Consider the following 23,929-nt stretch of genomic DNA (forward strand, 5'->3'; position numbering starts at 1 on the left):
CATATATGTCTTCTTTTGAAAAGTATCTCTTCATGTTCTTTGCCCACTTTTTAATGGAGTTGTTTGGTTTTATCTTGTAAATTTGTTTAGCTCCTTATAGATGTTTGATATTAGACCTTTGTCAGATGCATAGTTTGCAAATATTTTTCTCCCATTCTGTAGGTTATCTGTTTACTCTGTTGATAGTTTCTTTTGCTGTGCAGAAGCTCTTAAGTTTAATTAGCTCCCAGTTGCCCATTTTTCCTTTTGTCGTGATTGCTTTTGATGACTTTCTCATGAAATCTTTGCCCTTTCCTATGTGCAGCATTGTACTGCCTAGGTTGTCTTCCAGGGTTTTTATAGTTCTGGGTTTTACACTTGTCTTTAATCCATCTTGAGTTGGTTTTTGTATATGGTGTAAGGAAGGGGTCCAGCTTCAATCTTTTTTTTATTTATTTATTTTTCTGAGATGGTGTCTTTCTCTGTCACCAGGCTGGAATGCAGTGGCATGATCTTGGCTCACTGCAACCTCCGACTCCCTGGTTCAAGTGATTCTTCTGCCTCAGTCCCCTGAGTAGCTGGGATTACAAGCATGTGCCACCACGCCCAGCTAATTTTCGTATTTTTAGTAGAGACGGTGTTTTACCATGTTGGCCAGGATGGTCTCAAACTCCTGACCTCGTGATCTGCCTGCCTTGGCCTCCCAAAGTGCTGGGATTGCAGCCGTGAGCCACCGCACCCAGCCCAGCTTCAGTCTTCTTTAATGCCTATCAGAGAGTGAGAAGGTAGAGTCAAAGATGACTACTGGTTTTTGTTTTTGTTTTTTCTTTAAAAATCCCATATTAGTTCTTATTATGCTTATTCTTCTTTCACTTCATTGAACATATGGAAAATAGTTATTACAGCTTTTACTGTCCTTGTGTACTAATTTTGTCACCCGTGCCATTTCTGGGCCTGTTTCTATTGGTTGTTTTTTCTCCTGACTATGGGTCATATTTTCATGCTTCTTTGTATGCCTGGCAATTTTTTATTTAATGCCAGACATTATAAAATTTTCCTTATTGGGTGCTGGGTATTTCTGGTTTCTATAAACATTACTCATTTCGGGATACAATTTTGTTATTTGGAGATGTGTGTGTGTGTGTTTGTGTTTTTAATGTTTGCTTTTGTACTTTCTTGGACAAGACCAGAACAACCTTTAGTCTAAAGATAATTTTTCCCCATTCTGACTGAGTACTTTGCCTAATGCCTAACATCTTACAAGGTTTTTCCACTGTAGATTGTGGGAAAACAAACTATTCCCTGCCTTGTGTGAGCTTTGTAAGTTCTTCCTCCTCCTTTCCAGTGGTTGTTTTCCTTGCCTTGGGTATTTTTCTCTCACAGATGTGCTGATTAGTCATCAGGTGGAAACTAGAGGGGAATCTTCTGCAGCTTTCATGATTCTCGCTTTCTGTGGTGCTGTCTCCTCCTTATCCTCTGCCTTGGAGTTCCAGCTGTCTTTGCCTCCCCTTATTCTCAACTCTGTCTTCAAGACTGAGGGATTCCACCTGGGTCACCTCCTACCCCGCAATGCTGTGGCATGAAAACTCTGCAGGCAGTAAGGTGGGAAAATTTTAAGGGTCACCCTACTTTTTTCTCTTCTCTCAAATATTATTGTCCTTTACTCTATCTTACCCAATTTCTAAAAACTCCTGTTTCATACCTTTTGTCCAGTTTTTTAGTTACTTGAGGTGGGAGAATACATTCAGTCCCTATTAGTCCATCATGCCCCGACTCGTTTTTCAGCTAAGATGAAAATTTCTGTCAGCCTTTCACCCATTTTAGTGATATTTTTAGGAGCTTTGGCAGTTGAGACTTACTCTCAAGTGAGGCTAATCAAAATACTATATTATTCTAGCTTTGTTTTTTTGAATTGGTTAGGCCTAAAGAATAAGAATAAAGAATTCCAGTGTAGCTGGATAATTTGACTCATGCGTAAAGCTTAAAAACACCAAATATGAGGCCAGGCATGGTGGCTCACTCCTGCAATCCCAGCACTTTTGGAGGCTGAGGCAGGTAGATCACTTGAGGTCAGGAGTTCAAGATCAGCCTGACCGACATGGTGAAACCCCGTCTCTACTAAAACTACAAATAAATTAGCTGGACGTGGTGGAGCACAGATACTTGGGAGGCTGAGGCAGGAGAATTGCTTGAACTTGGGAGGTAGAGGTTGCAGTGAGCAGAGATTGTGCCACTGCACTCCAGCCTGGGTGACAGAGTGAGACTCTGTCTTAAAAAAAAGAAGAAAAACCAAAATATGCTTTTCTTTTCTAAATTATATATTCCCAGACCATGTTGCCGGGAGGGAATAATTGGCCACAAGGACTTTCAGATTGTCCACATCAAGGAGACATAGTAACTTGTTTAGATTAGTCACTAGGGAAGAGTTAAGGGGAATAATTGAATATATATTTAATAAATGTTTACGATGAGTTATTCACGGGGAAAATATTGCTTCCAACTTAAACAGAATTTTGTAATTGAGGAAGTTTGTCAAAAGTTAGGAGCAAAACTTACTTAAAAACTTTTAATAAACAAGCCTCAAATTATGAAATGTTAATGGGCATTTATTAAAAACAGGCCAAGATTTAATAGAAGTTCTTCTAGTTATTGTGTGTGACCTTAGGCAAAGAATGTGACCTTTCTTCCCTGCTGAGACGGAGTCTTGCTCTGTTGCCCAGGCTGGAGTGGAATGGAGTGGAGTGCAATGGTGCGATCTCGGCTCACTGCAACCTCCACCTCCTGGGTTCAAGCAATTCTCCTGCCTCAGCCTCCCAAGTAGCTGGGATTACAGGCATACACCACCACACCTGGCTAATTTTTGAATTTTTAGTAGAGATGGGGTTTTACCATGTTGGCCAGGCTGCTCTCGAACTCCTGACCTCAGGCAATCCACCCTCCTCGGACTTCCAAAGTGCTGGATTACAGGCATAAGACACCGTGCCTGGCCTTGTTCGCACTTTCAGATTTCCTACCTTTGCTTATTCTTTTTATTTATTTAAAATGAATTGCAGTGGCATGATCTCAGCTCACTGCAACCTTGACCTCCTGGGTTCAAACTTTTCTTGTGCCCCAGCCTCCCGAGTAGCTGGGACTATACGCATGTGCCACCATGCTTGGCTAATTTTTGTATTTTTAGTAGAAATGGGGTTTCGCCATGTTGGCCAGGCTGGTCTCGAGCTCCTGGCCTCAGGTAATCCACCCTCCTCAGCCTCCTTCCAAAGCTCTGGGATTATACACATGAGCCTCCATGCTTGGCCTATTTTATTTCTGTTCTTTGTTCTTTGTTTGTTTTTCTTTTCCTTATGTCAGCCTCAACCTCACTTCTACCAAACACTTCCTAACACACTGTGGAAATAAACTTCTTTAAAGCTTTATTTAATGACTATATGAATATGACTCTTTTCACCTTTCTCTCTGAAAGAATTTTGGGTTGGGTTGTTAGTTATGAGAAGACAGAAAAATATTTAACACCTTTCAAGGGCTCAGATCTTTCAAGGAATTGAAACATCTCAGAAAATAATGAAAAGGGATCAAATTCTTATGAATCTAATGCTACACAGTTGTCTAATCTTATTATTCTGGTAGCTATTTACAGTTGAGACATTTTTTCTGCTTCTTTTTGAGATACCCCTTCTCCTACTTCAAATCTCCCCTGGTCTTTGGGTTTTTATTGATTTGTCTATCCCACAGTGCCACTGTTCATCCACCCATGCCAGCATCTGTCCTATTCTTTCTTTCTTCCTCCCTTCCTTCCCTCCCTCCCTCCCTCTCTTGAAATCTTTATTGAGGTTTTATTCCATGCCAGGTTGTTTGACCAGCTACTGTTAAGGAGGAAACAGACTTGAGCCACTACCATGAATGAGCTTCCCACATTGTTATAATTAGATTAGGAAATCTAATCTCGACCTGACAAGGATTCTTGGTATTTTATTCCTCTCTTTTTAAAAGAATCTGTGCCACATTTTCCTTTCCCTTAACAGTTTGCTTATGCCTTTTTCCATTCCTGTCCCATATATTTATGAATTCTCCTGGATATATCAGTATTTCAGTTGCCAAGAAATGTCAATCAAATTTCTTTTATTCATCAGGTATAGTCTGGGCATTTGAGGTTGAGTGGAGAACAAGATGAAGCCTCTGCCCTCATGAAGTTTCCATTCTAGTGGGAGAGACAAATCTATGAAGAAATAGCTACAATTCTTTCTAATACAATGTTTTCTGACATAAACAATATGAAGGGCGGGAGTTTGTTGCTACTTTAACTAGTGTGATTAGATAAGGCCTTTCTGTGTAGGTGACATTAAAACTGAGGCCTAAATAAAGAAAAGAAGGTAGACAGTGAAGATCTATGAGAAGAACATTCTGGGCAACAGGAACAACAAGCTTAGAGGCCATGATTCAGAAGCGTGTTGTGTTTGAGGGAAAGAAAAATGGCTTGTGTGGCTAGAGTAGAGTGAAGTAGCACAGTGGCTGAACACATAACTTCTAGCCCATGCTAAGGAGGCTGGGTGTTGTATTAATTTCCTGGGCTGCTTTAATGAGTGACCACAAACTGTATGGCTGGAAACAACAGAAATCTATTATCTTGCAGTTCTGGAGGCTAGAAATTTAACATCAGTGTGTCTATAGGGCTATGTACCTCTGCGGGCTCTAGGGAAGAATCCTTTTTTTTCTCCTGGCCTCTGGTGCCTCCTAGTGATCCTTGGTGTTCTTGGCTTATAGATGCATCATTCCAGTCTCTTCTTTAGTTTTCACATGGTTTCTACAGCAGCCATTGGATTTATAGCCCATCCTAAATCTGTATGACCTTAATTAGGTACATCTAAAAAGATCCTATATCCAAATTATGTCATTGTATTAGACTTCTCCACAGAAGCAGAACCACAGCAGAAGATAACAGAACCAGTAGAAAATGATTTATTATGAGAAATTGGCTCAGTTTTGGAGGCTGACAAGTCCCAAGATCTATAATCAGCAAGCCAGAGACCCAAGAGAACCTATAGTATAACTCTACTCTCAAGGCTGGCAGGTTTGAAACTCGTGAAGAGCTGATGTTTTTATTGTGTCTGAAAGCACAATAAAGAATTGATGTCCCAGGTCAAAGCCAGGCAAGAGGAATTCTCTCTTATCTGGGAGTCAGCCTTTTGTTCTTTTCAGACCTTCAACTGATTGGATAAGGCTCACCCATTTTAGGGAGGACAATCCAGTTTACTCAGCATATCAATTTAAATGTTCAACTCATCTAAAAACATCATCACAGAAACACCCAGAATCATGTTTGACCAAATATCTGGGCACCCCATGGCCCAGTGAAGTTGCAACATAAAATTGACCACCACAATCACACTCTGGGGTTCCTGGTAGACATAAACAGGGGGACATTGCTTAATCCATGGCAGGTTATTATCTTAAAAGCCACTGGACTATGTTAAAAGGATTGGAGTTGTAGTTCTTAACTTAAAAATGTTTATTTTGCCTTTGATATGAGGAACTGTCCATGAAGATGAGAGCAAGAATGAAATCAGAGGTAGAAGCCAGAATGCTGAGATGAGAGTTGGTGACAACCTGACGTAGGCATAACAGAAGGTTGAATAATTGATGTTGGAAGTGACATAGCATTTTTCACACCTGATGCTTTTATCAAGTTGTTGCTCCATTTTTACTTGATTTCTTCCAACACTATATGCTTATTTCTCATTCAAATATATATATCGTGTGTGTGTGTGTGTGTGTGTGTGTGTGGTCGGCTATTAGTAATCTTCAAGGTACGTTTCTTTGGATTAAGATTTCAGGTTTTTAAAACACTACTGGAAGATCTGTGAATGAGCTTGTCTTGTGACCTTTGCAAGAAATTTACTTGTTCATGTGATTCCTGGCATGGTCCTTCTCATTTTTACTCCCAAGAGAGAAAAGCATAACATGAAGGTGGGTAGCCAGGGATGTTGAACACAATTAGCGATTTGGAAGAATTTAAAAATATTCAATTTAAATTAGCCCTAGGGTCAGAACATACATTGTCACGTAGGGGTGGAGTACACATGTGTCCTGACTGTACTCAGGGAGATGTAACAGTAGCCATGGCCTCTCTGTGTGGATTTATAATGAATGGAGCACATCTATTTTAGATGAATAATCAATTTTGAAATCCCTTATTGTAGGTATGCTGTTAAAACAGAAATGTTAACTTCATGAGTTTAATGAGTAGCTTCGATGATAGCTTAGTGAAGAGATGGAAGGAAAGGCAAGTGGGGGGAAGTGAGAAGAGGAGAACAAGCGTTTAATGAATATCTACTTGCCGACTTGAATGTCAGCAGCAACATTCTCCCTCCTGGAAAATGTCTTTCAACTGTGCATCCCATTATGTTCCTGCAGCCCATGGTAGCATGAAGATTGAGACAAAGAGAGTGTTTCTAAGGAAGCTCTCCTTTACAATATAATGAGATGGAGGTGGGTAGTTTGCAGAGATTGCTGGAGCAGTGGTCAAATATGAAAAAAAAATCCAGCAGAATGAAAAGACCATGTTAAACAGGAGATGGCTTATAATGAGCCTGGAAATTGCATATCAGATAGCCAGCTGGCTAGCATTTCCTCATATCTCTGTCTTCTCATGCAAACTGCTAAAATGTTCTCCTATTCTTATTTTCTCAGCCTCTTAATAGTTCTCATTTCTACCTACTGCATTGAAAATATGAATGAAATGGCAACTCTACCACTTGAAGAAATAAGAATGAAGCCCTTTTCAGCAGAAGTATTTGCCTAAACGTGAATGGATATTATTTCACGTGCTTTTGAAACCAAGGAAACTTCTGTTTCTTTCTTTAAAAAAACCTCTTAATTTTCAAGTCTCAGTTTGACTCACAGCCTTTTCAGTATTCTGTGGCCTCTTTTGCTATATAGTTTGGACAGACTTTGCTTGAAGTCTCCAAGCAAGAAAAATGGAAGCCCTCCCTTCTTATTGGAAATTTACAGGGGAGGCTTGGCATGGTGCCTCATGCCTGTAATCCCAACACTTGGGAAGCCGACACAAGAGGATCACTTGAGGCCAGGAGTTTGAGACCAGCCTGGGCAACATAGTGAGATGCTATCTCTAGGAAAAAAAAAAATAGCTGGGCATAGTATTGCACGCCTGTAGTCCCAGCTACTCAGGAGGCTGAGGCAGGAGGATCACTTGAGCCCAGGAGCTTGAGGTTGCAGTGAGTCATGATCTTGATCATTAAAGAAGAGTCTTGTCAAATTGTTCAATAGTTAGGGTATTATCACCTGTCTACTTTTGTGGTTCTTTACCTTTTGGTGACTGTCTCTTCTTTGGTGACTGTGTCTTCTAAAATGAGAAAGCAGTACCAATCCCTAAATATACATCTGTCTGTAACTTACAGCACATTTCAAACAACATTACCGCTGTTTCTAAACATTCCTTTTTTTTATTTTTAGCATGATCTGTTGTTGCCTGCGTTCACATAATTTCTCTCTTGGAAAATTATTGAAGCTACCAAATATTTGCAGCTATATTTAGATATAGACTTTAGATTATAAATACATGACAGAGACTCTTCACTGGGCCTTTTGGATGCAAGATCTCAGGGATATATGATACGTGTTGTGAGCCTCAGCCAAACTCTGACTTCCCTGTGGCTGGTAACTTCTGTTACCTATAGTTTAATGGTGGGGTCCTGTTGGTGACCAGGTGTAATATCTCACTGAATACAAGGCCGTAGTCAGAATCTTGGGGTTGTAGGACTAGACAAGCAGAAATCTCTTTATTTAATAGATGTCACTCCTGTTGAAATTCTCCAGCTACGACTGAAGGGAGTTGGCAAGTAGCCAAGAAAAATGTGGTGGAAAGAGTGTAAGAGGGGAGGAAATGTCAATGCCATGGACATTTGGCAAAGTCAATCAGAAGAGGGTTTTTCTACACATGTGTTTTCTGCCAATCCTGAGATCAAAACTGAATACCATGCATCTTTTCCCTTAAAAAAAAAAAACAAAAAAAAAAAAAAGAAGAGTACAGTGGGTTGGCACATGTGAATGGCTCCTGATATGAGACTCTGTATGCTTTCTAGCAAATGCTGAAACAAATTCCAGTGGACCTTTAATGTATATGAGGATCTTGTGTCTGTGGTCCCTCCTGTGTCTGTGTTTGTGTGTGCCCGTGTCTGGGGGAGGGGAGTTATAAGGCAGGGTGCTTAAATGCTTTGTTGCATTATGTTAATTCCTCGGCAGTGCAATCAAATTCATGTCGTAATTAAAGCTGTCAGTTGGAAGGCAAGCCAATCGCCACGAAAACACAGCATAACAAATGAAGTGAAATGATTCTGCGTGTAGCTATACAATGCTTCGCCAGGCATGAAATTAAATAAGTAATTTGATGTTGACATCAGAAATTGAAATGATACCCACTGTTCCTTCTTTCAGTCAGACCTGCATAAACAATAGCCAGAACAAATATGCACAACAAAGCCCTCTTCTCCACCCAGCTCCCTGAGTAATGTACAATATATATGCAAAATGAGCATAACAGAGCTTTCCGAGACCTGAAGGATGTAATTTTCTTTGGTATACAATAAGATGATATGTATGTGGGGGTAGGGAAGTGGGTTTAGTGGGAGTACTTCTCTTTCTGGGATAAAATACATTTGCAGAAAGGGAAAGAAATGAAATAAACAAATCCCATGGTCTCTCTGAGTGATTCATCCTAAAATGAGTTTACTTCCCAGGGGCATGACTTCAAGCTGGTGGAGACCTAACTTGGCTTTTGCTTTCTTCTGCTGCTGCATGGAAGGCTATGGGTGCTGGAAACAGGTGATGCTGTCATATGGCTAGTTACTGGTATGGGAAGTTGTCTCCATGACTACTGTGGATCTCCCTCCATACCATTTATGGGATTAAGAATGCAGCAGGGTTTTAAAAAACTGAGTCCAGTGAGCAGGATCACACATCTATGGTGCTTCATTCCCCTGAGCTTGTGTGAAATGCTGAGATGAAGAAAGTTTTGCTTTGGGAGCTGCAGTTAGGAATGCCCTGAAGCATACTGTTCTTGTTTGATGTATAGTTACAGTACCATATTTCCTCCTCAAAGAGCTTAGCATCAAGAAGAATCACGTCTGCTGTATTTTTATAGATGTCAAATTCTCCTGAGCCATTTTTCTTATACATAATCCATCCATTCATTTGTTTATACATTCATTCAGTAAGTCCTTATTAAATGCATCCTGTGTGCAAGTCATTGTGTGAAGCTCTAAGAAGCAATGATGAAAAAGCCAGCTGGTTACTGCTGTCTGAAGTTTCCAGAGTAGGGGGCAGAACATGTAGGCAGAAGAGCTAGCAGTGAACAGAGTAACTGTTGCATCAGGGCAGAGGTCATTTTGCTCCTGGGAAAGTATAATACCCAACCCAAGCTCATCAGGGAAGAAGCCTGGCTGGTGCAGGGATGCTTAGCTGAGACCTGAAGACCTGTTCAGCATTTGCTTTGTCTTCATTTCAAGCTTAATCACGAAGAGGAAGGGGATGCTAAAAATTAAATAATTTATAAAGAGAGGTTTTAGGAGAAAAAAAGAAACAAAAATCAGAATCTCAGGCAAGTTTAAAATACATTTTTTTTTTTTTGGTTTCTTTTCCCAGACAAGTGATGCCCTGCATTCCTTTCAGAATTAACATTTTTAAGTTCCCTGTGTGTCAGAACTATGACAGCCTAAACTGGTAATTCTTGTGACTTAAACCCTTCAGAAAAATGGTGCTTTTCACTGCTCCTCTTGGCCCACACATTCTTTGTGTTTTAGTCTACTAATTACGTTTACAAAATGTCTCATTTTTGAAAAGCACTGTGTGTGTACTAACTGGTGCCTTTAGGGAATAAACTGGCAAGTAGGTCATACACTGGAAAAGTCATCCAAACCCACTGGGCTTTTTATTTTCAAGTCAGTCTGGGCTTTTTCCTCTTGCCTGCCCCTTTGCGGCCACAAAACTGAGTAGCTTGAGACCAGGGCATTGAATGTCAGCAAGTCAGGGAGGCAAGCTGATGTGTGTCTGTTTAGTCTCAGTGCAGGGCGAAATGCCATCATTAATTCATTACCCAGCTGCCTGTCAAATAAATTGGCAATTACATCCACCGCAGAAGCTTGGAATTCAGTAAATAGCACGTTAGCATCTCTGAGTTGTTGAGAGATGTAAAGGGGAAAATTAAGCAACACGGTGTTTGTATCAGTAGCAGATGACAAGGGGCAGCATACACTGGTGATGTGATGTAGTGATGAAAAGCCTGCAAAGGGCTGGTAATGAGCTGTGTGGATTGGAACGTGTTAAAAACCATTGCTGATTTTCCACTTTTGTCTTTATGCTTTATTGCAGAGTTCAGCTCCTTCCAGCTTGGGAACAGGCTACTTCGTAAGTCTATCTCAACTTCCACATATGTGCCTTGCACTGGCATTGATTTCCTTCTATAATGAATGCTCATTGGGATATGAAAAAAAATCTGAGAATTTCTCTCTCAGTCCTAAAGAGCAGACTGATTTCCATTCTTTATTAGGAATTGTTTTATTTTTAGAAGACATAGCCTGCTGGGCCCTAGGGATCTTAAGTAAGTCCGAGGTATATACCTGGTTCCTAACACCCAGGACGTTAGCTCCTTACCTGGCCATGTAAGGAGATACAGGGAACCCTGATTAGCTCGTGCCATTTCTCCACAATTCCTTTTTTAGTAAGAAGTGTCATGTGGGGGATGGAATTCAGATTATGCATTGAGATAACTTATTTCTTGAAGAACATCTCTTCGTATACAATGAGTTGCCTTTTTTTGGTGGGGAGGACGGGGAATGGAGATGATATTTTTTAATGAATGTTTTCCCTCACAGTCTGGGTAGCTTGCCTTTAGGTTTTTCTTTCAGCAATAATTAAAATAATATACTTATTTTTGCTAAAATGCAAAGTTTATTGCTGAACCTTATTCTCTGTCCTATGGGAAAGATGGCACTGGGGTGACCCTTCAGGGATTATCACAATATTGTGATAATCATGAATCTAAAATTCATTCTCAAACAGCAGTTGTCACTTCATTATATTTATTTATAGTGAAATTCTCCTTTCTGGATTTAGTGATCCTTTTCAAGATACAAATGAAAAAGACTGACAAATAAGCATTATTTGTACAATAGGATAACATGTCAATGTAGAAGTCTGTTGTGATCCTTAAAGGAACCTAATTGGTGTTCTGAGTGATGAACACTGATACAGTCATGCCTCAGTATTTTCTGAGAAAATAGTGAAATCATGAAAATCAAATAAAGTGGAAAATATTTACTAATTCACTTTAGTTGCTTTTAACTTTTCTCTCCAATGCTAATTACTCTGATTTTCTTCTGCCCACGTATTTCTCTCGATACATTTACATTAAATGTATGGAAACCAGCATCATTTCATTAATAAATGAATACTTTCCAAGCTTAGCAAAAGTGGCATTTTCTAGATGTTGACTTTTTTTTGGTCTTAATCTATAATAGGAGAAAAAGTATAAGGATGATTTGGACCTGCTTAATACAGTTAGCACACTTACCCTTGCTCCTACTTATTGTGGCTGAATATTCATGCTAACAGAAACAAGCAGGATACATTCAGTATCCTGCTTCAGCAGTCGAAATAACAGACGTAGCCCCATCTGGCATCTCTTCACAACAGGCTGGATGTAGGTTGAGATGCTGGAAGTAAAATCTGGAGACTGCGATATCTATTCTCCATCCAAAAGCTAAAGCCTCCCTCTTTGCTTTCTTCAGCAGAAAGAAGGCCAAAGCCACTACCTTAGTCCTTGATCACTTCTGTACTGAACATTCTAGTATTTTTTTTTTATTGTCAGTAGGATCACCCTGAAAGAAGAAAGTCATTTATAGAAACATTGAGATTTTCATTATTCTTTTTGCAGTTATTTTTCTCTCTAGTTCCAAGAATGGTTATTTTTATTCTCTAATAATATATTCTTATGATTTAAAGAGTCTTTAATTACATATCTATTAATAAAATGGCTTTTACAGCACATTGGATGAGTATAAAAGTTTTCTCTTATTTTGGTAAAATTGCTGGTAGACTTACTTTGCTTACATAAAAGTCTGTGGTATTATTAGCTTACATGGAGAAGATACATACCAGATGTATATTCAGCTTTCAACTGTGACAAAAATGCCCTGCTAGGATGTGTTTCCAATAATGTGATTGTTAGGTTATCAGAGTGCAAAATCCATTGATATTGTTGCCAAGTCCTCATGAAAAGTATCTTCTATTTCAACTTTCTTTCCAATAGTATCACATGTAATAATTTCAGATACTAACTTACACACTGGTGAGTTTCATACTTTTAAGTGGAAATGATATGGGCACAACTTACATTAGTTCTTTGCCAACATATTATTTACACTGTGCTTTGTCATTAGTGCTGTCATAATAGCTTTTTACTTATGTCTGTAAAGAAGGCTCAGCTTCAGGTAAGTGAAATGGTGATTTTTCAAGTCTATCCTTACTCCTCTTCAGCATGTCTTTGAAATGTGGATGGAGGGAAATCACCTGCAGAGTCCAGAGTCCATGAGCTATTAGCGCAATTGAACCATAACACGACTTCTGGTATAAGAAAGCTGAAGGCACTTTTAACAATCTAGAACCGTTTTCTTGAACACTTCCCCAAGCCCCAACTTCACAGTCTTCCTTTGTTTCTATTTTATACTCTAGAGCTTTTGTCAACAGAGGTAAGATGCTGTTCATTGTGTATGTTAATAAAATAGACACCTGAGTATGTACATGTGCAGGTGTGTGTGCATGCACACACACACATACACACCCTTAGCCAAAACCGGTATATTTTACTTTCAGTTCTTTTATCTGTAGTGATACGTTAAAGGGTTTAAAGGAGAAGCCTTTGTTTTTGATCTGGTTGTATTTGTTTATATCTCCTTGGTTTTGTGTTCCAAAGATGTCTGCTTAGGTCTGTCACTTTTCCAATCCGTTTAGAAGCAGAAGATTTGAGAAATGAGAACAGCAGCTAAAATCAGTATTTACATAAGCATATTGCAAAGAATTCTTAAAGTAGACAAAATAGAGAAGGATTGGAACAAACTTTCTACATTTTTGGGAGCTTTTGAATAATGTGGGTGTTATACACACAGAGAGACACACATATATATTCATTACATACTCATGCCCAGCTCATATTCTAAATATAAATGAAAGTATAGACTAGTTGGAATCAATTTGCTTTTTTTTTTTCTTTTTTGGCAAGAGTACTAAAACTTGTTAGAGTGTGTGTAGGATTTTCTTTTTTTTTTTTAAACGTCAATGCAGTGAACACATTTTCTTTTCAATTTAAACATTTTAGGCTGTATTTTCTCCTTAAACATGTATTTGAGGTTTCATTATGCATAGTGTATAATTAAGAACTTAGAGGCAGAATGATCTTTTAAGACTACTTGTATGACCTTGGTCCGGTTATTTTATGTCTCTGAGTCTATTTCCTTATCAATACCTACCTATTAGTGTTGCAAATATTAAATGAGATAAGATATTTAATGAACGCAGAATATCACTCTATACTACCAAATAATAAGTACTGCCTTCTGTTATTCACACAATCGTGTGTGATGGAGCAAAGTTGGTCTCATCAGGTGGCTGTGCAATGTTGTGCAAACTAGGTTTTATCATTTGTCCCTGCAGGATAGGAGTATTTTATTCTTATTATATTCTTCTTGTAGCTTTCTCAGGAGCACAGATTTTGTATTTGATCAGTTATATACATTTTTTCTGTATGTGAACATAAAACAGGGTATTCATCCTCTGTGATTCTATATGAACATGACGATGTTGGAATGAACTGTTCTATTAGCTGTCCACATATTATGGTTGTTCTCTGTAATTTGTCAGTTAAAGTTACTCGTGTATTTTCTTCCTCAGAAGCATTTGAAGCACTCGGAGCTTTTAAAGACTGCTTAGCAGCTTTTAGGATTGGGCTGAGAGGGAAGGAACACCTGTTCAATATATTCCACTTTTATGAACTTGTATCACATTTGCTCCTTTCTGATAAGAAAAAGAAAAATTGATGCCCTAGCATATATGAACACAGTAACTGAAATCAGTAGAATGAAAATGCCAGTGAGAACATTTCATGTTGGCCAGTGGTCTGGTATGTCATCACAGGAAAGATCTGGACTCATTCTTTATAGCACTTGACTCCATGTGGAGTTGGGAGCTACTTTTGGGGCAACTAACCAGCCAGGCAGAACTTGATTCCTGCTGTAAGGGAAGTACAGCCTTACTTTTTTCCAAGTGACATGTTCTGCCTTCTCTGGATAATTTTCAGCGCTCTTCCAGGTTTGAATCTGTCTTAGAACCACAGTCTCAAATAGCTTGTATCCTGCTTTTGTAAACTCCAGTAATTTCTCTTAAGGATTCTCAACTAATAATTTTCATCTTCCTCAATTGGGTCACATCTAGTAATTGACATACTTTAAAGTTATCAGGGAAAACAACTCATTTCTACTCAGTGATTAAAACTGCCGCATTATTTAGTAAAGGGGAATTGTGTAGTGGTATACATCTTCAAATGGGATTTGTATAATTATTGTTTTCCTGTGCAGTTGAATTACTTAAGTTGTGTAGGTATTGCTGGTAACAGGCAGTAGGTGCAAAATATTGACCTGTAGCTTTCCATCCAGGGTTATAAAGGTCATAGTGGGAATATTCTTTGCCCCTTTCTAAGTTTTTGACTATAAACCCTTGAAATATCTCCTGTTTTCCTTTGCTATTATTTTGTATAACTTCTTTTTTCTTTTTGACAGGGTCTCACTGTGTCACCCAGGCCATAGTGCAGTGGTGTAGTCACAGCTCACTGCAGCCTCAGCCTTTCTGGGCTCAGGTGATCCTCCCACCTCAGCCTCGCCAGTATCTGGGAGTAAATGTGCATGCCACCACACCTGCCTAATTTTTGTATTTTTTGTAGAGATGGGGCTCTACCGTGTTGCCAAGGCTGGTCTTGTTGAACTCCTGGGCTCAAGCTATCTACCCACCTTGGCCTCCCAAAGTGCTAAGATTACAGGCGTGAGCCACCATGCCTGGCTGTATAATTTCTAAAACTGATTTGGTATTTTGTTTAACCATAGTTGCTTTTTAACCATTTTCCCATTTCACCAGATAATACTCACCAGTGGTGCTTGCGGCTGCAACATTTATCTTGATATAACTGCCAGAAAATATCTTGCTTTTATTATTTTCCCATTGCTCTAGTATATTGACTTTGGAAACAAAAGACATCACTCTACTCTTTGCATTCTATTTTCAGTGGTGGTATTTCCATTTATAAAATATAGTAATTTTTATAAATGCCACCATGCCCAGCCACTTTTAAATATTTCTGATACATTGTATTCATTTATTTTGTGGGGGTGAATTCTTTTATTAGAACGTTCAAATTAATAATTTTGCTTGGTTTGCAAGAAAACTGATGCCATCAAGGAAGATGAAAAGTTACTACACAAATTTCAACAAAGATTTCTATAATTTATAAATGAGGGCTGGGCACGGTGGCTCGTGCCTATAATCCAGCATTTTGGGAGACTGAGGCGGGTGGATCACTTGATGTCAGGAGTTCGAGACCAGCCTGGCCAACATGGTGAAACCCTGTCTCTCTACCAAAAATGCCAAAATTAACTGGGCGTGGTGGCATGCACCTGTAATCCCAGCTGCTTGGGAGGCTGAGGCAGGAGAATCACTTGAACCTGGGAGGCAGAGGTTGCAGTGAGACAGGATGGCGCCATTGCACTCCAGCCTGGGTGACAAGAGCAAGATCTCAAAAAAAAAAAAAAGAAAAAGAAAAAATATATAAATGAGGTTGAAAATTCATTTTTTTTAAATAATCCCAGTCTCAGATGCCCTTTCATTCTTTGAATTTGCATATCTCTATAAGATTTCTCTTTCAAAATTTTCTGGTTGTCTTATATATAATACCTTGTATAAGCTGATCTAAGCAGTGGCTAGATAGGATCAGATTCAGGTTTGGATTTTGGCAAGGATGCCTCATAGATCATGTTGTGTGCTTCAATTAGGAGCCACATATTTAGTTCTTTATTTTTGTTAATGTTAACAGCCATTGATTAGACCCAGTGTTTGTTAGGAGCTGCAAAATGGTGATATTGCAGTTCCATCATTCTGTAAAGAGAAACATCTACATTAACTACAGGTATTTGGTTATCCTGAGGTACAGTTAACACACTGTATTTAAATAAGAGGGTTTGAGCTCTCCAGAGAACCTATCACTATTTATAAGATTTCTTAGGGGTTTTAGTTTCAGAAGTACAGATACATCAACCTGGTGCTGACGGTAGCTCCATCCAAAGCAGAAGAAATAGTCTTCTTCCCCACTTGCCAGTACTTGCTGTGATGCTAGGAAAGGATTTTGTAATTCAAGTGTTCATTCATCACTTGTTAAGTACTTATATTTAAGATAAATAACATTAAGTATTTTAACACTTCCCCCCAAATAAAGACCCTAATCTTTGTATTTATTAGTAATTAACACTAGGTAAATTAATTTTTGGTCATTAATATATTGACAAAAATCTATTATAATGGAAATATTTTTGAAAATCTAAATTTTATCTAGAAGTCCATGAAGGATATCCAGTTATTATTAGGGCGATAAAGAGTTGAGTTGAAAAACTGCTCTCCAGATGGAGATTTCAATTCATTTTAACTCACAAGTATGACTTAAATATCTACACTTAGTTCTTAAGTTGCATAACGTGTAAGCATGGCCTTCTAGTCAAAGATATGTAGCTGAGTTTGAAGCAAAGCAAACTGATTGGTCTATGAGAAGCAAACTGATTGGTCTATGAGAAGTAGAGCACTTGGAAGTATAAAGGAGGGTCAGTTAAATGTAGCAGGCTTAAATTGTGTAGAGCTTGATGGATGTTTAGATAGTCAACAGGAAAGAAAGGGTGGAACAAAGTTTGAGGCAGGGGGAGCAACAAAGACAAGAACACAGAGAAATTGCATAATAGTGTGGATTGAATTGACTGTATGATGTCTCTGGAGAAAGACAGGACTTAGGTTGTCAGGGAATGTTGGTTGATTACAGGGAATGTGGGATAAAGCCAGGGAGGTAGTTGGGTGAGTGGGGAAGAGATGGTTTGTAGAGACGGACGTCAAGTAAAGGATCAATGACTACAATACTCTTACTTGGAATTAGTCCCCAGAAGAGGAGATTTGAATGTAGGAAAATGGTGAGTTTGGAAGTTAGAATAGGTAGTTAGAAATTTAAGTGTGTATTTAAGTGTAACTTAAAATCTAGGACATTACCAATGCCTTTGAAGCTACCTGTGTACTGTGCAGAAACATTTGGGCAAACGAAAGTTGTTGCTCTTCCTTATGGTGAAACATTGTCACATTTTTTAACTGTAACCTTCAAAATACTACCCTTAACTGTGTTTTTTCCTCCTAGTAACAAAACCAGAATCTAAGTTGCATTCTGACAGACTCCTCCACATGGCACAGATAAACTCTCTAATTTCAAGGGCCTTAGACAGAAAATATAATTGTATTTCCCATGTCTAATTCTTACCCTTTTTTGGTCACGTTTTTGATCTGTTAACATTTTAATTGAGGGAATAGGATCAGTGAGCCAGGAGCAGAGACACCTTGACTAAACGAACAGTACAAGTTAAACTCTGGTGAGAGACATTTAAACATTTGTAGAATCTCTACAATAGGATGACTTTTCCAGCACACCCTGTAGAAATTATCTTCTGCCTACACACTATGTTTATTCGGGTTCCTCATTCGGTACAAGGGAACTGAGAAATTTGACAAAAAATAATCAGGTGAGAAAAGATCAATTGGTGTCTCCGATTGCAACCAATAATTTTAACCCTTTCATTTTCTCAACATTTAAATGAGGAAATAGGCTGGGTATTTTTAAACATTTGCTATCTACAGGAATCTTTGACATTGCTGTTGCAAACTCTTTAAGGAGATGAGCGGAAAACTTAGGTGCTACTGATGGATGTGGGGAAATAGCCCTCAGCCGATATCTCTCTGTCCTCCTAACCCCCATCTCTGGCCCCTCAGATTTAGAGGGAAAAAATGATTTCGGAGAACAAAGATTTAATGAGCCACTAGGCAAGAGAGTGGCTAAAGGACCTTAATTTCTAATATTTCAAAATTTATGATTCCAGCTGCCTTACAACTAGATGTCTGCCATGTGCAGCCATTGCTTGTTGCTGGCCTCACTGCCTTTCTTTGCTGTCCTTTGAGCCACAGGAATGCAAGGCCGTAGTGCTGCTTAGTGAACACTGTTCTTCACTGTCAACATGGAAAGGAGTCCTGATTTCAATGGAGTGACCGAGTCTGCTTTTGTTTGAAAGTAATGTATTTTAAAATTCATTATGAACAATAATGCAGTTATTCATAATGAATAATGTTTTATATTTGCATCATTCATTTAGGGCTAGTACATAGAGATATTGAAGCTGTTGGCTTAGCCTGTTCCATAGCTAGTAGATTGATCATAGAGATGAAGCAGTAAAGGCTTTATAGCACAGTGCATTGACAGTCCCAGAGGGAATGGACAGGTCATTGCCGTGGAATTCTGAAAATAATTTTATCTTCATTTTCATCTTTTTTTTCTGACATTGGCTTTAAGGAAGGTTGTCTTATCCTTGTTGGAGATTTCCGCATTACAGAAATGTGTTGCATTTGTTGATAAGGGCTATGTAAAATGACCCACAGGCAATGTCAATTCCGGAGGTTTACTCTGATTACCCACACAACCCTTATTTTGATAGATTTAACTAGCCTGGAGTTTTATTGACTATCACTCAGAATCTTTCATATCAGAGAACTCATTCCTTTGCTTAACTACTTAAAAAAAAATTTTTGCTGAAATTGTAATTTAGATGTCTCCCAATCCATTGCATAAGAAACTTATAGCTTGGTGAAACACCAAGAGTATCATTTGAAAAGAGGTTAAAAAACACAACTGGGGCTTGTTAAAGAGGAAAAGTGGTATTTTAACTCCAAGTGTCACATTTTCCTATAGTCAGCTCTAGCAGTAAACAAGAGTTATTGGAGGCTTAGATAGTTTGAGACACTTCACTTATCTCCCAGTACTTGACTTCAGAAGCCAAACATTTAAAATGTGTTTTGCTCATGTAAAAATGTTTATCCATTTAAAATACAATGTCATTTTAACAAAAGCACCCTGGTGACAAGCTGTTTAGATATAGCACAGTTGATAAACTGTCAGGTCCTGTACACATACACTTGAAAGGACCAGCACAGTAACACAAGGATTGGCATTATAAATCACTGTTAACAAACCTTAATTTGCTTAGCAGGCTAATGAATGATCTCCGATTTTTCTTCAGTAATTAGCTTCGCTAACAGCCATGTCAAAGGGACCTTCCTTATACTGTATTTAATCTCTGCTCTGAAATCTTTGGTCTCTATTTTGCAGGATGAATAAAAATAAACAAAAAACATTTCGGTCTCCATTGACAACTCCCTGGTAATAAATCCAGATGTAGGGATTGTGGCTGTTTTCAAGTAGAAGCATTGCCAAAGGTGATGACTGTCTATTAGGGCTTATAAACTGTAATATAATCACAGATTTGGAATGGAGTGGTGAAGCCAGATAATTGCAGTGTTTCCTGTCTAAATGTGCTGCTGTGTGTAGTGGCCTCTGATTTTAACGAGCTGTTAAAAATGCAGCAAGGCATAACAGCTGTGGTTCCTAGAATACTCCTCTAATATTTCATATGTTCATCACATCTCATAAAATCTTGCCCAGACCAATAAAGGACTACTCATCTGTACAGCTGGACTGCCTTAGAAGGAAATTAGAGAAAGTGTGAATCATGTAGGTTAGCATTACAGAGACCCACCAAGAGCTCACCCAAGCTCATGCTGTGCCATATTTCTCTTACTGCTCCTCAGAGTTCTCCCTTTCCATTTTTAGTCCCTGAAGAGAACATTTGCCTCTTGCTGTTTGTGAGCAGATCTTATCAATAACTTACTTTTTCCTACCTTTGTGGAAAATAGACCCAACTTTGCCAAGAGAACTTAGGGTTCTGGTGCAGAGAAATTCAGGCAAAGTTAATATCTCAACCCAAAATCAAAAAGAGACAAGAAATTTAGTTCTCTTAGAATTTTTTAAAATTAATTTTTAAAATAACTTTGCAATAGAACTAGCTCTGTGATATGAAAACCTGGTTTTTCTGGGAGGAACATTAGTACTAGGACATTCTGGGAAGCAAAGGAAGCTAGTGAACCCAAAATGTTATTTTAATCAGATATTAAACAGCTAAGCATCATGACCAAATGGAAGCCTTAAACTGCATTTGTACAGAGGCATAGTAAGAGTCACAAGTTGTTTTCGCCTAATTGTTTCTAAATTGCCCACTTTACTAATTGGTAATTACAATGGACCTATTATTTTGGTTTTACATAGGTCCGGAGTTACAGAACCTCTAGGTCAGAAGGGACTTCAGAAATCACCTTACCCAGTCACCTATCTGAGACATAACTCAAAAAGTTATGTATTATTAAAGTAGGCTGACAATTTGGACTGTGACCTTGCTCATCCTGGATACTGTCCTTCAGTTGTTATAGTTGAAAGTCACATTAATTTTTCTGCCATGCCACAGTGTTTTCTTGATGTCAATGACTGTTTTCATATGTGATACTGTTACATCTTTTTTATCAAAAAGTCTAATGGATTCTGTCTTAAGATTAGAGCCTTTATTTAAAAATCTCTGTTGAAGCTTGTCATGGTATACTTAGTATACTTGGCTTATTACTTTAACTTATGTAGATTCTGTCATGTAATATATTGTTGTTGCTCTTAGTTCCACACTGGTGAAAATCATCAAGTGCTACAACTGTCTTTGTGACAGTTAAATTTCAGTGCTACTAGATTTTACTCATTGCTCTTCTTGTAATGCCCCATGATTTGATATATGCCGGCTGAGTATTACAAGTCCTGTGTATTTCTTTCCATTGGTGATTCTTATCTGGAGCTTTAACAGAAATCAGACATTGTTCCTCTGTTTTGGTTATTTGTAGATACATCTGGAAAGAGCTTTGAGACAACCTGTGGGCATACTTAACATACTGTACCTTTTTTCTTTGTAGCCATCCTGTGTGACTGTTTTAAAAAAATTAGCTGGAGATGGAGAAGTGTGGAAACCATTGTTCTGTTACACAATGGCAAAATAATTGACCATTGAAATATACCTGTGATAGACTTAGTTGTGATGTGGATGCATTCATGGTAAGCCTCTCTGAGTTATTCTAATGTATGTGAACAAGCAGTATTATGTAAAAATAGAGGAAAGGATATACTATAAAAGAAATACAGTTTGATACAGTATTTATGTTTTAACAGATAAATGCTTGAGTACTTTAAATAGATAAATGAAAAAACTTTCTATTATTTCTAGTAGGTCTATGTTATACACAGTAGTGTCCTGAGAAATTCTTGAGTTATGACATACATATAAATTTTGAATACAGAAGGGATAAGTTCATTTTAGAAATTACTGCAAATTTTGAATTGGTAGAGCCATCAAATTTGTAAAGCTTGGGTCACATTTACTTCTGTGGATTGAGTGTCATTACATTCTGTTTTCTTTAATTTTCAAACAAAGGATCGTACCACACTTCTCTTTGAAGAGGCCTTTTTATTTCAGCACATCTATGGGTACGTTTTTAACACTGACATACCTCCAGTTAAGGAATGGTACACGTTTAGAGACTGCTTTTTCAAGTCAAGGTGCCAATTATTTCCTGCCTAAGCACTATTTTAGTGAACTCACTTTAGTCTAAAATCACTTGTTATTTATCTCAGAATGTTATTAAACAAGGATAAAATCAATGCAAAGCCAGCTATTTATGTAAATCTTATAAAAGTTTGATTTTCTTTAGATTTTTGTGACTAACAGCATCTCAGTCTTCCTTGGACAGGGGAGTGGTTGGAGTTTGGGTTCCCTAATTCTCTCGTCTTACAGCCTAAGTTAAGCCTCAATGGTTGTTACTGAAGTTTTGTGACCCTCGTTCAATGTTCGGAGTCTATTATTTTAGTACTTTTAGTGGGAAAAAAAATTCTGCTTTGCTTCTTTTCCTGCTGTGATGTGTACATTGTGTTATTTTCTACTGGGTATGATTTTTGTTATCTTTTTCAGCTTCATTGACCATAATTTTACTTATTTTAATTAACATGGATCTTAATAACAATTTTCTCTCCTGTACATTTGTGTTTGTGACATACTCTTCACTATGTACTTGAATTAAGCAATTTTATTATTTTTCATCTTTCAGCAATATGCTTATTCTTGGTTCATTTACTGTTTTGAAGCAATGGAATTACTGACATATTTTTATTTTTCATTTTCTCTCATCTTCTGTTTTCCAACTTCTACCTCCATTTGGTCCTATAACATGATAAAATTGCAAACACGAGCCTGAATAATAAAGGATTGCTTCACTGATTGCTAAACATATATTATAGTGCTTTAAAACTCATTTCAGGTCATCGTGGTGCCAATTAGTTTGATTACAAGCATTTAAGCTGTCACATAGAAAGCCTTCCACTTCCTAGGGCTTAGTTTCAAATCATGAAAACTGAATGCTCTATACTTATCTATGTACACAGCTCAATTTTATTATTTTGGAAGAAAGCTATGCCTGTTACAAAGATCACTCATAATTTCAGAACCTGGTTAAAGCCAGTGTGCAATTTTGGAGCAGAGACACAATTTTATAAAAAAATTTAAAATATGCACGTGTACATATATGTAGGTAGGGACTATCAAAAGAGATGTCAAAACCATCTATTTATTCTCATTTTTGGATACAGTACACATTGCCAAATTGTTACAATGTGGTTATTTAAATATCATTTGGGCCAGGCACAATGGTGCATGCTTATAGTCCCAGCTGCTTGGGAGGCTGAGTTGGGAGGATCATTTGAGCCCAGGAGATCAGTGTTGTAGTGTGCTATAATCATGCCTGTAAACAGCCACTGTACTCCCGCCTAGGCAATACCTCTTAAAAAAAAAAAAAAAGTAAAATCATGACTCTCATACATTATACAATTTACATGTTTAAACATTTTATTTAATAATGACAGAAGTAGGCAGATGTTATAACTTTTTCAAAGGTAAACCAAAAGAAAATCCACAGTTATAGATGAGGAATATTGAAATGAGTGTATAGATGGAGGCAGAACTGGCTTCAAGGAAGTCAGCTGAGTGTCTACCTCACATGACAGTTTACATGATGGTAGAGAATGTTTATTTTGCATTGTTATCACTTACCTACAACTTCCAGACTTGTAACATAGTTTCCATGGAATCAAAAATTAATTATGCTGGAGAGTGTGCTATAGATGATGCCTAGTTTCCTTGAAGCACATGTTTTCCTATTTGATGAAAAATAGTCTTAAAGGAAGGTTTGTTTATTTAAATTTGGCCTGATCATTTACACGGGTATACCAAGAATGTTAATTTAGCATATAAGCCTTTTAAACTTTGCTTTCTCAGATGTTTTTACAAAATAAATCTCCTATTGCACTTTTAAAAGTGTTATTTGCTGTCCTAAGGGTGGAAAGCCAAACCCAAGAATCACGGAAAGGATCACTGAAAGGAGTGATCAAGCACGATCACTAAATGGCACCCTAGAAGTCTTCACTCAGCCCACTGGTCTTTCTGCCACCGGCAGTACCTGTAAATTTGGGTGAATTTCTTTCTTCTTGATATTCCCAAAATATCCCAAAGTACCCTACCAAGAAGTGATCTCTCTTTTCATCTATGTGGCTGGATTCTGTAAACCAGCGACCAGGCTAGTTTTTCTGGGAGGATTGGTACTTTATAGAGATAAAGTCACCTTTAATTCC

The 23,929-nt window shown here is 38.0% G+C and overlaps 1 protein-coding gene across 14 annotated transcripts in view; it reads left to right on the forward strand.

Annotated features, from left to right (window-relative positions):
• Nucleotides 1-23,929, forward strand: part of AUTS2 (activator of transcription and developmental regulator AUTS2) — a 1,193,046-nt gene that overhangs the window by 526,915 nt on the left and 642,202 nt on the right. For 13 of the 14 annotated variants that reach the window (XM_054495102.2, XM_054495105.2, XM_054495107.2 and 10 more), the window contains exon 4: nucleotides 10,363-10,398. The exons of the other annotated variant lie outside the window; for it this stretch is intronic. In XM_054495102.2, the coding sequence (XP_054351077.1) occupies nucleotides 10,363-10,398 (36 nt within the window). The remainder of the gene's footprint in view (nucleotides 1-10,362; nucleotides 10,399-23,929) is intronic. 14 annotated transcript variants of the gene reach the window in all.

The sequence above is a fragment of the Pongo pygmaeus genome, chromosome 6 (genome assembly GCF_028885625.2).
Source record: "Pongo pygmaeus isolate AG05252 chromosome 6, NHGRI_mPonPyg2-v2.0_pri, whole genome shotgun sequence".
In the NCBI taxonomy this organism is placed as follows: Eukaryota; Metazoa; Chordata; class Mammalia; order Primates; family Hominidae; genus Pongo; species Pongo pygmaeus.